The sequence below is a fragment of the Hoplias malabaricus genome, chromosome 7 (genome assembly GCF_029633855.1).
Source record: "Hoplias malabaricus isolate fHopMal1 chromosome 7, fHopMal1.hap1, whole genome shotgun sequence".
Classification (NCBI taxonomy): Eukaryota; Metazoa; Chordata; class Actinopteri; order Characiformes; family Erythrinidae; genus Hoplias; species Hoplias malabaricus.
Window position 1 is genome coordinate 6,818,339 of NC_089806.1, and position 13,435 is coordinate 6,831,773.

Consider the following 13,435-nt stretch of genomic DNA (forward strand, 5'->3'; position numbering starts at 1 on the left):
GTGGAAATTTCTGTATTTACAACATTGTTTGTTTTACATAGAGGTTTAAACACATACTTTACTTAGATCTCAGCATGTTGTGTTTAGTTAAGCTGTAGGACCCATTTCTTTTAGCTGTTCAACATCTCTAAATTCAATAGCAGCTCTCCTCATATACACTACGTTGACAAAATCATTCACCAACCATTCCAAATAATTAAATTCATGTGTTCCAATCACTTCCATGGCCACAGGTGTATAAATCCAAGTATCCAGGCATGTAGACTGCTTCTACAAACATTTATAAAAGAATGGGTCACTCAGTGAATTCCATCATGGTGCTGTGATAGGATGCCATCTGTGCAACATTTGGTTTCAGTTGTGAAATCGCTACTAAAAATGTAACAAAATGGAAGCTATTGGGAACCACAGCAACTCAGCCACAAACTTGTAGGCCATGTAAAATGACAGAGCAATGTCAGCGGATGCTGAGACACATAGTGCACAGAGGTCACCAACTTTCTGCACAGTCAATCGCTACAGACCTCATACCTTCATGTGGCCTTCAGATTAGTTCAAGAACCGTGTGTGGAGAAATTCAGGGAATGGGTTTCCACGGCCGAGCAGCTGCATCCAAACCTTACATCACCAAACACAATACAAGCTGTGAGATGCAGTGTTGTCTAGGGTGACGAATCACGCTTCTCTGTTGCCAGGAGGACGGTGCTTGTCTGACTGCATTGTACCAAGTGTAAAGCTCGGTGGAGAGGGGATCATGGTGTGGGGTTGTCTTTAGTTTTAGCAAAAGGAACTTTTAATGCTTCAGCGTATCAAAAGATTTTGAACAATTTCATGCTCCCAACTTTGTAGGAACAGATGACTGTGCACCAGTGCACAAAGCAAGGTCCATAAAGACATGGATGAGCAAGTTTGGTGTGGAAGAACTTGACTGGCCCTAGTCTTGACCTGAATTTATTGTCAAAAATTCCCGTAAACACACTCCTAAACCTTGTGGAAAGCCTTCTCAGACGTGTTGAAGCTGTTACAGCTGCAAAGGCTGGGCTTACATCATATTAAACCCTATGGATTAACGATTGGATGTCACTCAAGTTCATATGCGTGTGAAGGCAGACGAGACTTTTGTATCTACTTATGGAGTGTAGTTCCACAAATGGGCTCCTGTAACAATGTGTGCCATTAATGTTACAGATGGAATTGATGAAAGTCACTGAAATAAGTGCCTTTCTATTAAGTTGTGGCAAATTTATGATTGGTTTGAGACCAGGTACGATGATGCAATATATCCCAAATAGAGAAAAATGACTCTCCGTAGTCTTGCTTTAAAATACTACAACTACAGTCATTTCAATGTGTCACACACTGCACTTGAGGGGAAAGTGGCTGGGTCATGCCACATATCTTGAAAATGCTTTATTATCATTATTATTATTATTATTATTGTCAAAGAAACAGTACGTACTTGTGCTTTGGTTCTGTTTTAAAATGAGTGTGAAACAAAGCATCTGTTAAATCCACCTTTATCCAGAAGCAGCCGATTCAGCCAAAGCCAGTTTACAGCAAAGCTTCTTCAGTCTCCATGGTAACGACCAATAGCACTGTCTGTTTAAGGTGGAAGCAACAGATATCTCATAGAAGGTAATGTTGATAGATCTGGTGGTTGAGTTCTGACATCTGTTGTGTGTGTAATATTATTAGGAATGCGTTTATGGTTTAAAATGTCTATTTAACAACAGTGAGTATATTACTGGAATCTTCCGTTCCACCTTAAAGGGAAGTCTATTTTGGGTAAACGCAGGTCCATCCATCCATTATCTGTAACCGCTTATCCAATTTAGGGTCGCGGGGGGTCCAGAGCCTACCTGGAATCATCGGGCGCAAGGCGGGAATACACCCTGGAGGGAACGCCAGTCCTTCACAGGGCAACACAGACACACACTCACACCTACGGACACTTTCAAGTCGCCAATCCACCTGCAACGTGTGTTTTTGGACTGTGGGAGGAAACCGGAGCACCCGGAGGAAACCCACGCGGACACGGGGAGAACACACCAACTCCTCACAGACAGTCACCCGGAGCTGGAATCAAACCCACAACCTCCAGGTCCCTGGAGCTGTGTGACTGCGACACTACCTGCTGCGCCATTTGAGGGAAAAAAATAACTGTTTGTACGCAGCTCATATTTAAATCTACACACACACATATACAAACATCCAACATCCACATCTGTCTGTGTAAGAGAATAATGTCTGTCACCCCCCTACACACACACACACACACACACACACACTGCCACAGCAGCTGTGACCCTTCCACAGGTCAAGATTAAACATACAGGTCTGATGAAATCGAGGGCAATGAAGGAGAAAATGACTGGCATTCAGTGTGTGTGTGTGTGTGTGTGTGAGTGTGTGTGTGTGTGTGTGTGTGTGTGTGTGTGTGTGTGTGTGTGTGTGTTTACGTAGGATTTATGTAGAAGCAGAATGTCCTGGTTAATGTTCTGCCGTGGCACCTCAGGGCTCAGTCCTACATGGGCTCAGCAAAGCCATCCCATAATAGAGCCTCAGATGGCATTTGTGACCTCCTTATCTGCCTATAGAGGGGTATATTTCAGCCAGATTTACATCTAAATGCCTTTCCTTCTAAATTGCTTCTGGAATAGTCCTGCGTACGGGGACTGGACTCCATCAAGCCTCTGAAGAAAGCGTGTTCAGCCACGAGTTCAGACGTGAAAGGATTTGGCTGGTTTTTATTATCAGAATGGGCCAACTGTCTACGTTTTTTGAGTAGTTTAGTTCTGTCCCTGAGGCTTGCTTGTACTATGTGGAGGGCTTTCTCCATTTTTTTTTTTCACCATATTGCACTAGTTATCTTTAATTTTTCTTGATTCACAACCATTTTTCAAAAGCCTTTAAGACTGGCATATGTAAATGGGCTCTGGTCTCATTTGATGCCATGTTATAACTCCACCTACTGGTCTCACACTCAACCGTGATACAGTCACATATGTAGTGGACTGCAATTCGTGACATAGTCGCATATTTTTTACATTTCATGTGACAATATCACAATCATAAGTGAATGGGTAGTTACCATAGAAACACTATGCGACAGTAACACGACAACACTTACAGGCGTCAATTACAAAACATAGGTTGTTATTCCAACAAAGGCATCAAGTATTTTATTATAATATTTCTCCTAAGCAGTGCTTATTATTGGTGTCCTACTTTAGCTTTAACGCTAACAACAACATTTCTTTCACTTAACGTTATTTTGACTAATTTTCAAAAGGTTAATACAGAAAAGGACATTTCTGTAGCCGTTATTTGCTGCGATATTTTAGCAATTAATTATTAACGTTATATTTTCCGTAAATAAAAATAAGACGGTGGTGTTAACGGATGGTAATGATGTCATAATGAGGAAGAGTTTTCATGATACTGTCGCATAGTGTTTCTATGGTAACTAACCAATCACTTACGATTGTGATGTCACGAATTGCAGTCTCCTATATCACGCGTGAGTGTGAGACCGGGTTGTACGAGCACATGCCTCTGAACTTTCATTGGCTTACTACCACAACACCAGCCTGTATTAGGGTGTGCTTTGTGTGAATTATATGTAAATGAGGCACTGGTGGGTGGAGTTTGAGTCCCCACACTGATATGGAAGCTTCATTAATCAGACGATGATTAATTTGTTGTTGTTTTTTTACAACTGACTTCCCAACACACATTTGATTTGATTCTGTTCATATTTCTAAGTGTCTGCAAATGCTTTTTGTGTTTATTTAATACGCTTTGTGATTAAATTTACAGTTTGTAACAGAGACGTTTTGATTTCAGCTTCTAAGAGCGAATCTCATTTCTTCATTTTACCCCTCCACCTTGTTTTCGAGTGTCACCTTTCCCCTTGAAATGAATTACAATGTGTGGGGGTTAAAATCTACCCAGATGAGATGGAACAACCCTCCAAGTGTCTGAAATGCCATCAGAGCAGCGCTTTATCGGTGTCCACTGCCGGTCTGCAGCGATATCAGAGAAGTGCTTCAGGACTTTAATATAGTTACATTTTCATCTTCAGAAGCATTCAACAATCTCTGTGATGTGAAGCTGAAGTCAGCTGCTTATTCAGAGGTTTTTTGTTCGAGACGTCTACTTCCGCTTTAAATGTTCCAGTATCCACCGGTGCCAGACTTCAGTTGCTTCAACATTTAAGGTGGAACATCTGAGACATTGGTAAACGGTTAGTGACGTTTTAGGCTTGTTATGAAGTACAAGGACATAATGCAGTGAAGCTACATTAAAGCTGAGATAATACACTGTTTATTAGCAGAGGAAAAACTGACATTTGTGGCTTTATTTGGTCATCAGTGCAGCATCTAACTGGTGATTCATGACCATTTGTGTTTGGAGTGTGCCCCTGAAAATGCTGTTTTAAGTGATGTACTTGGCCCTACCCCTTTTACCAACAAGAACTGAGACACCCCCACCCCTAGGACAAATGGAGGGGTAGGGCTAAGGGCTGAAATGGGATTCACTCTGATGTTCATCTCCCAGTCGTCTCCTACTCTACTACAACACGAGTCTTTTTTATTATTTATTTCTCACATTATATCTTGGGAAATCTTTTCAAAACTTGACACATCTCGGCTCGGATCCCGTTTGGTTGTCAGTAATCGGTCTTGGAAACAGGAAACAGTTTGAATTTGAGTTTGCTTTTCATCAACAAGAGTCATGTATCATCTTTTATCATCTTTTAAACATGTCACTGAAAAAGCAACACTGATCATCAGCCTGATACCTAGCGTCTCACAAAGAGAGAGCACAAGCTGTGGCATGAAATAGTGAAAAATACGTCTAGAGGAAATGGTCTGACACAAACAACACACTTGATTATACCAGCAGGGCGACACAAATGAGGAAGGAGTGTTAAACTGTGATCTATCACCAGCAAAAAGGCAATAACGCGACTCAGCTTAACCCTGATTTTTTACATCCCCGATGACTGTGTCAAAGCAGAGCAATCAGAAATAAACTTAGTGGCACTAACCTGTCATAACACGGGGCCAATGAACCAATCCTTCAGCAGAGATGCATCCTCTGTTGTTGTAAACCAGGCCTCAGAGCTGTTTTATATTTTGAGGAATGGGACTGGGTTCCAAGCCGAGAGCCCAGAGTGGAGGAATGGACTGGAGAAGTGGACGCTGTAAACAGACGCTTGCAAAACTGCGTCCTCGCAGCTAATTTAAAGAAGTGCTGATGTCCTCATTAATACTTAAAGACTGTATGCGGTGCAGAAACAACCAGCGCAACAACACCATAATGGACAGAACAGCCAGGATCTGAAAGGATTGGCTTTTAGAGTTGCAAAACACCCAAGAAACAAGCCGCTAATGGAGCTGTCACAGAGGGGTCCACAGTGAGATACTGTACTTTATTCAAAACGGACTGGGCCATGGTTACTGTGTCAAACTCCATCTTTATTTGTTCCCTTTCTTTGTCAGCGGCATCAGAGCTGCAGAGAGTGAGGGAAGAAAGACTGACATAGCCAAGCAATGGCACTGACCAGTGTTTAAAATCTCCATGGTCAGTAACAGCGTGGCCAAAAGGACACCAGCTCACGCACCATTTCCTCTGCAATCAAGAGTATCCACAGGGAGTTTGTTCCCTCTCTGCTGTGGTGACATTCTCTGCTCGTCCAGCAATATCTGTGAGGATTTGATGGCACTCAGCATATATCCCAGTGCTCAGGGAGCAGTTGGGGGTTCAGAACTAGTTTAATTATAGCACAATTTAAGGTGGAACGGAACATCAGACTAAGAAACTGGGGAATAAGGAGCTTATTCAGATTCATTACCGGCTTGTTGCAGCTTTGTTCTGACGGAGCGGACGCCATCGCCAACAAAGTGCTGGGAAACTAAAGTGTGGCTGGGAAACTAAGCTCTGACAGAGTTTATAGCACTTTTACTGCGATAGGTGGTGCCAAATGTTGTCTAAAAGAACTCACTGTAAAGGACTTTTTCACTAAAGTCAATGTTTTACACTGAATAATGCACATAACGTGAGTGTTCAGTGATATTTCTCATAGTCAACAGTGAGACAGCTCCTCCCCCTTCATTGCTATGCTGTCAGTCGTTAGACCACGCCCCTCTCCGCTGATGTCCCGCCTCCCACACTAGATATAAAATCTGAATCTGAAAAACAAGGCTCTGAAAGTGAAAATAAGACCTGTGAGCGAAAAAAAGATATAAAACTAAAGAAAAAAAAAAAGATTTGAATCTGAAAACATAAAATCTGTAACTGAAACAAATAAGACTTGAAATATCAAAATATATAGGACAGTGAACAATTAAAATAACTTTTTTTATTTAAAAAAAATAAATAATGAAATCAATATTTCAATTTAAACTGAAAAAAAATCACTTTTTTAGTTTCGAAAAAATTGTATTTTTCAAAGTTCCCAAGGTTTGAACGTTCCGTTTCAGACTGTTTTTTCGAATAAACCGAACTTTTGACCCTAATATAGCTCCATAGACCTTCAGCTCTGTGCAGTCGGGGGAATAAATCTGTGCGTACAGCTGTCTACGCCATCACAGAGTTCCAAACATTACTAACAGTACTCGGACGAAATACGTGTACGTGTATCTGATTTGCATATTGTGTTCCTCACAAAGCAGAGACGCAGCAGTGAAAGTGATGATGTTGTAAAGAACTCAAGGTGTCCTCAATCTTTTCATGTGCTGCAGAAGTGGGAGATGTAGGTTGAGTGATGGCCTCTATTTTAAGCATCCTATGTTGCTTTTTTTTTTTTTTTTTTGGTGTTGTAGCAGCAGGTACAGGTTCCAGCTTGCCTCAGCTGTCCTAGCTTGGAGCCTGTAGCTTTCTCCAGATGCTAACTTCACGTGTGAGTACACAAGGAGGCCATAGCTCCTGTCAGTGTGACACGACAGGTTTATTTGCATGTACGAGAGCCAGAAGTTATGGCACGCTTTAAAGGAAATGAGATGCAAATAACTGTTTTCTCAGCTCAGTTCCGCTCTGGTTTGGGTTTGTGCTGCCAAATTAATGGGGGTTTACGCTCGTTTTCAGGAGCAGCTGTAACCCGTTATGTAGCAGCCATGAGCATAAAAGCCTGCCCCCTTTAAACCCGGCGGGACATCAATAGAAAGTCAACTGGGAACGGGACCAAAAAGCCCCAGGGCCCCGCTGGCGAAATCACAAGCTCTCCATCACTGTGAAGTCCCCCTCTGATGCAATTCAGAGAGATCTCTTGTTCTGGCAGTACGTCCAGGTTGATTGCGGACCAAAGCTCAGTGGACGCGTTCATGCAGCCGGTCCGCATTGTGAAGTCTTTTTGTGGAGACACTATACCATCAATTAACAGCGGCACACTGCCGGCATGACTGCACCTGAAGCCTTCTGGCCTTCATTCATTACCACGCTGCATGGTTCAAAGGCGCCATAAAGAGGGCCACAGTGTCACAGTGCACACACACACACACACACGCTGCTGCTGCTTCGCCTCCAGCTCACTGCCATCTTCCAGCACAAAAAAACACTGGCCTCTGGCTCTGGGAAAAGAGCTGCAGTACGTTTAGCTTTCAGACTTTCCTCCCAGGCCATAGATGTGTCATTAAATGGGGTAAAAAAATGGTTCAGTGAATGTGCACGTTAATGTGGGGATCTGAAGCCCACCAACACATACACACTGAACTAAGACCACCCAGTCAGTTTTCTGGAAGTCTGAAAACATGGGATAAAGGGAATTGTTCTGATTTTGTGCTACTTCTTAGAGGGCAGAGATTTTAGAATGGCCCCGCCCCCTCGTCTGAGTCTGTCCAATCACAGCGCTGCACCGGTGTTTATGTGAGAGCACAAAGACTAGGTTAAATGCAGCCAAACAGACACAAAGAGCGCTGAGAAATAAGAGCACTGAGTAAAAACGGAGAAGAAAGAGAACAGAGTGAAAACGGCTAAAAACCAGAGCTTCTGCTCCTCGCTCCTCACTGCTGTGCGCTCGGGGTCGGGGTGAACAGAGAGTGGCTCATTATCATTTAAAGGAACTCTCTCTCTCTCTCTCTCTCTCTCTGTCTCTCTCTCTCTGTCTGTCTGTCTGTCTCTCTCTCTCTCTGTGTCTCTCTCTCTCTCTCTGTGTCTCTCGCTCTCTCTCTGTCTGTCTGTCTCTCTCGCTCTGTCTCTCTCTCTCTCTCTCTCTCTGTCTCTCTCTCTCTCTCTCTCTGTCTCTCTCTCTGTCTCTCTCTCTCTCTGTCTGTCTGTCTGTCTGTCTCTCTCTCTCGCTCTCTCTCTGTCTGTCTCTCTCTCTCTCTCTCTCTCTCTCTCTCTCTGTCTCTCTCTCTCTCTCTGTCTCTCTCTCTCTCTGTCTGTCTGTCTCTCTCTCTCTCGCTCTCTCTCTGTCTGTCTCTCTCTCTCTCTCTCGCTCTCTCTCTGTCTGTCTGTCTCTCTCTCTCTGTCTGTCTGTCTCTCTCTCTCTCGCTCTCTCTCTCTCTCTCTCTCTCTCTCTCTCTCTCTCTCTCTCTCTCTCTCTCAGGTGAAAGCTTTTAGAACTGGGGACAGTTTTTGTGAGACACCAGGTCTTGTTAGTGTTCTTTTTACGTGGTGTGTCCACTCTCTGTCCACTCTCTTATACTCTTGTCCCTCGTTGGTCCTCCTTGTAGATGTAAAGTCAGAGACAGTGGCTCATCTGTTAGTCCGTGTATATTACCACAATATACACAGCTATGTATAAAATCCGTGGGTGAATATATTACATGCATTTTCATCATCCTCAGGTACACAGTAGATCCTTGTTGGCTGCTTTAATTTTTAACTTCATAGCTCTAGTGCAAAACCGAAGAAGCAGTGTTCACACACTAAACATGTCCTGGTTGATGGACTGTACAGGGATGAAGGGTGAGGGGGAGAGGGGGAGATAGAGGGATTGTGTGAATCCGAGCTTTGGCCGATGCATTGCTTTAAACAGAGGAGTGATTATGCAGGATTTGGGAGCAGAGCAGCGTGGTTCTGCAGCTGTGTATGATAGTGTTTGATGTGTGGATTTGCTGTGTTTGAAGGGGAAATGCTCTGTATTACAGAAGTGAGAGAGGGGGTAGTGTGAGGGGGATATTGAGGGTGTCACAGCAGGGAGAAGCTGGGCTCACAGTAACGGCTCTAGGAAACACATCCTGCTCCCTGGATTCTCGCTACATGGAGCAATCGGATCTGATGGCTGTAAGAAGTGGTGGTGTTTTCTCTTTGTGACTGCTGTGTGCTTTTGGGGAGTTTTTTTATTGTAATGTAAATGTATTTTGTGTTATGTTGGCTGCACTGTTACATCATCATTAGCTGTCAGATCTCATTGATGACGAGGATCTACGCATACACAATGGGAACTTGTTTTGAAATCAATACACTCTAATGTATTTGACCTTTAACCCACATATATAAAGTGTATAAATCTGTTTATTGGACCATTGTCCATGGTAGTGTCCCAATTCCATACTACACACTAACACCATCGAGTGTATACTGTGTACTAATCTTAAAGTGTGAATTCTAAAGGCTAGTACACAAAATATTAACATATTTCACAGTTTATTACTAAGAGGATGTGGTGAACTGTTGCCATGACAACACACATCAAGCTGCAGCTGAAACATTGTCTGCCATTTTGTTCAAAGGCTGAATCTCCCTCCACACCGCATAGTGCACAGTGTAGGTCACAAAATAATGGTTTCTGCACTAAAGCATGGCACTGTGTGTCAGATAATTTAACCAGTTATATTCAATATATATTTCCCTAACATGAGAATCCCCTCCTTTTTCCGTTTTCCCAGTGTATTGTGGGACAATAGTGTCCATCATGTGCATTGTTTATTTTTTTTTTAATATACTCAGCTTTGACACTTGCAACTACACTACACCCTACACACACAAACGCTAACTAGACCTAGTATTAAGTGCGCAATGAGGCACTTCATGAACCTTCACTAACCTGAATTAGCACGTTTTGCTAACAAAATATATTAACTGCATATATCTACTGTGTGAAGTCAGGAATTCCATTAAAAAGAATGGGTTCACTATTCATTTGGTTATTATCTGTAAATTTCACCCTGTTCAGGGTTGTGGTGGTGTACACGCAATCATTGGGCACAAGGCCAGACACCCCGGTCTCACACCTGTTTTTGATATAGTCACATGTGTAGGGGACTGCAAGTCGTGACATAGTCGCATATTTACGACATTTTATGCGACAATATCACAATCATAAGTGAATGGTTAATTACCATAGAAACTCTATGTGACAGTAACGTGACAACTCTTCCTCATTATGATGTCATTACCATCTGTTAATACCACTGTCTTATATTTATTTACGGAAAATAAAACGTTCCTAATTCATTATTCGCTAAAATACTGAAGCAAATAACGGCTAGACAAATGCCTTTTTCAGTTTTAACCTTTTGAAAATTAGTCAAAATAACGTTAAGTGAAAGAAATGTTGTTAGTGTTAAAGCTAAAGTAGGACACCAATAATAAACATTGTTTAGGAGAAATATTATAATAAAATACTTTATGCCTTTGTTGTAATAAGAACCTATGTTGTGTAATTCACATTATGCCTTTTTCTATGTTATGAGTAATGACACCTGTAATGGTTACTGTCAAATAGTGTTTCTATGGTAACTACCCATTCACTTATGATTGGGTTATTGTCGCATAAAATGTCAGACTATGTCACGAATTGCAGTCTCCTACATATGTGACTATATCACGAGTGAGTGTGAAGAACACACCCTGGACACAGCATCACACAGTCATTCACACACACACTCACAGTTGTTGTTTTATATATATAAGTTTACTCTGCTAGCTTGCTAGTTAACATTTGTAAGCTACAGAGCTATCAAAATAAAAAAATAAATCATAACAGACCAGGTTTCTAAGTTAAACTGGTAGTCAGTTATGTGCAGACGTCCCAAAATACATTCTGCCTCACAGAGATGGTAAAGGCCAACACTGTGAAGGTCACTGAGGCTGTCTAAATGAAAGCTGGGAAGCTAACCTAGCTGAGGATTGCTAAGTTCAACTGAAAAATCTGCAGCTCTATCTGCTGCCTTTGTGAAGGTTTGCTGCATTTACTTTAAAGGAAAGTGAACCTTTTACTTCACCAACTGCTGTCCACTTTGTGGGCGTCTCACTAAAAACACAGACATGTTCATCTGTCCCAGAGTAAGTGTGGGAACTGTGCAGCGTTGTCGCGGAGGATGTAACGTGATGATGAAGTGTATTCAGCCTAGCTCTGATTGGCCTCTACCCATCAATATTCACATCTCATTTGTATAAAGTTAGAAAAACTTTTTATTGCTCTCTCCGCCGGCTTCATTCCCACAATGATCCATGCATGACCACCACCTGTCTCCATAGAAATGAATTAAAGCTGAAATGAAGATTGCCTCGCACTGCTGCAGTGTAAAAAATACTCAAGCTCAGTGAACAGCTGGAATGAAGCTGGAGGGCAAAGCATAATTTGGGCTAAAGTGCAGAATAAAGAAATACAGAAATGAATACATTATTTTATCTGACATATGTTTGAATTACCGTTAGCATGTACGCTATGCCTTCACACTGTGAAACCATTATTTGGATCATTACACAAAAGTAAGGGAACTTTCTTCAAGGATCTACCCATCACTACGTCTAATTAGCTCCCTGCGTTAGCTTCCAATGGGCCCTGTTTTATCCAAAGATGTTTGATCACCATCACATATCCATCAAATCGTAGGTGAATCAGGCCCAGCCTTGGTTCAACACAAACCCCGAGTCCAACACAGAAGTGAGCTCCTCACACTTCCTTCATCTAACCTTCATAGCTTCAGTGACTGAGCATGTTCTAGATTTGCCTAGATCCACAATTCTGGAACTCTCTTCATCACAACTGTGACGGTCTAATTCTCTTTCCATGTCTTAAAAGCGATCTATTTTGCCCATGACCTTCCCCAAGCCTAATTCCTCCCTGACTGTCCTGTTTAAAGTTGTATCCCTGTACTTTTGTGCGTTCCTGATGGTCTCCTGATGCCCTGTGGTCTCCGTATCTCCAGCCGTATGCATTCCTGACGTTGGAAAGCACTGTAAAAAATACTATGTATTATTCAGAGGTCAATTTTTAAGGAGCCCTGAGGAAAATTGGCTGAATTTAAATAGCAAGCCACAAGAGGGCACTGAGTGACCCAACTGAGCCCACGTCTCTGATTAAACCATTAATTATTGAACCGCCTCAAAGGCATTGTTATTGGATTTAATTGCCGAATTATATGAGCTTATGTAAGTAGCCCACACCGTGGCACTAGTTGCACTCAGAAAGGCAGTGTTTAATGGGATCACTGAGTGTTAGCCCTGACTAGGCTGCTGGAGGCTAGGCATGAAGAGAGAGAACTTGTAATCTTGCCATTTAAAGCTGTTAAATGCTCACCATTCAGTTTTATACACTTTAAGTGACCTCTCTCAACCAAAACGATACCATGGCTTCATCCGGAGCGACTGACTGAGCTGAATAAAACAAGTTAAACTGCTTATTCTTGCGTGTATTTTTACAGTGTGGTAGGAGGAGGATCTGCTCTAGGTGATGACCAATGGCAGCCCATGAACGCCTGTGCTTTAGACACTAATTAACAAAGTGGAAACAGATTCAGAAAAGTGGACCCCATGCCTGAGCCCTTGGACAAGCAGCAACAATGGAGAGGCGATAAAATAATAAAAATCTTCTGTGTATGGCCTGGACACTCAAACATGAATCTTAGCAGTGCATTTACCAAATTAGTCCATCCAGGGACACAGGGAAAGCGATTTGAATAGACATTTTCCTGTCCCACCACTCTATATTTCCACAATAAAACACTTCAGAATCATACCCTGTGTCTCCAAGAATACACTGGAGTCTGTTGATAACAAGTTGACTTTATTTTCCGTAACAGGAAACATTATAAATATATTCTTAGCACTCTCACACTTTTGCTGTGTAGATTTGCACACACACAGATCATTGCTTAGACAGTGTGACCACTCATAAATACAGCAAGGGATTGTGGGGGAAAAGCAAGCCAGAGAATGTGAAATATTTGTGAGGGAACACAATGCTAGGTGCCTTTTTAGCATGTTTCCCACATCCTCTTAGATTCTGAACTTAACATTTTTTTTTTTAGTCCATTCTTCCAGGAAAATTTTAACGAGCACAGGTTAAGAAGCTAACTGCTGTGGAGTGATGTCATTGTTGTTCTGGAAAATGTTTTACTAGCTTCAAGAATTCCAAGAAATTAGAGACTGGGCAAAATTAAAGTGGACTGCGATGCTGTGCTGTTGCTATTGACATGGAGCACAGTCCGCTTAGTTCCACTGGTAGAGATTTACATTTTTAATAACACAGTAAATATTT

At 42.1% G+C, this 13,435-nt stretch overlaps 1 protein-coding gene across 1 annotated transcript in view; it reads right to left on the minus strand.

Moving 5' to 3' along the window:
• Positions 1-5,179, minus strand: part of trdn (triadin) — an 88,901-nt gene extending 83,722 nt beyond the window's left edge. Inside the window, exon 1 of the mRNA XM_066676805.1 lies at positions 5,054-5,179. Coding sequence (XP_066532902.1) covers positions 5,054-5,060 — 7 coding nt within the window. The 5' untranslated portion in view covers positions 5,061-5,179. The remainder of the gene's footprint in view (positions 1-5,053) is intronic.
• Positions 5,180-13,435: the final 8,256 nt, after the last annotated feature.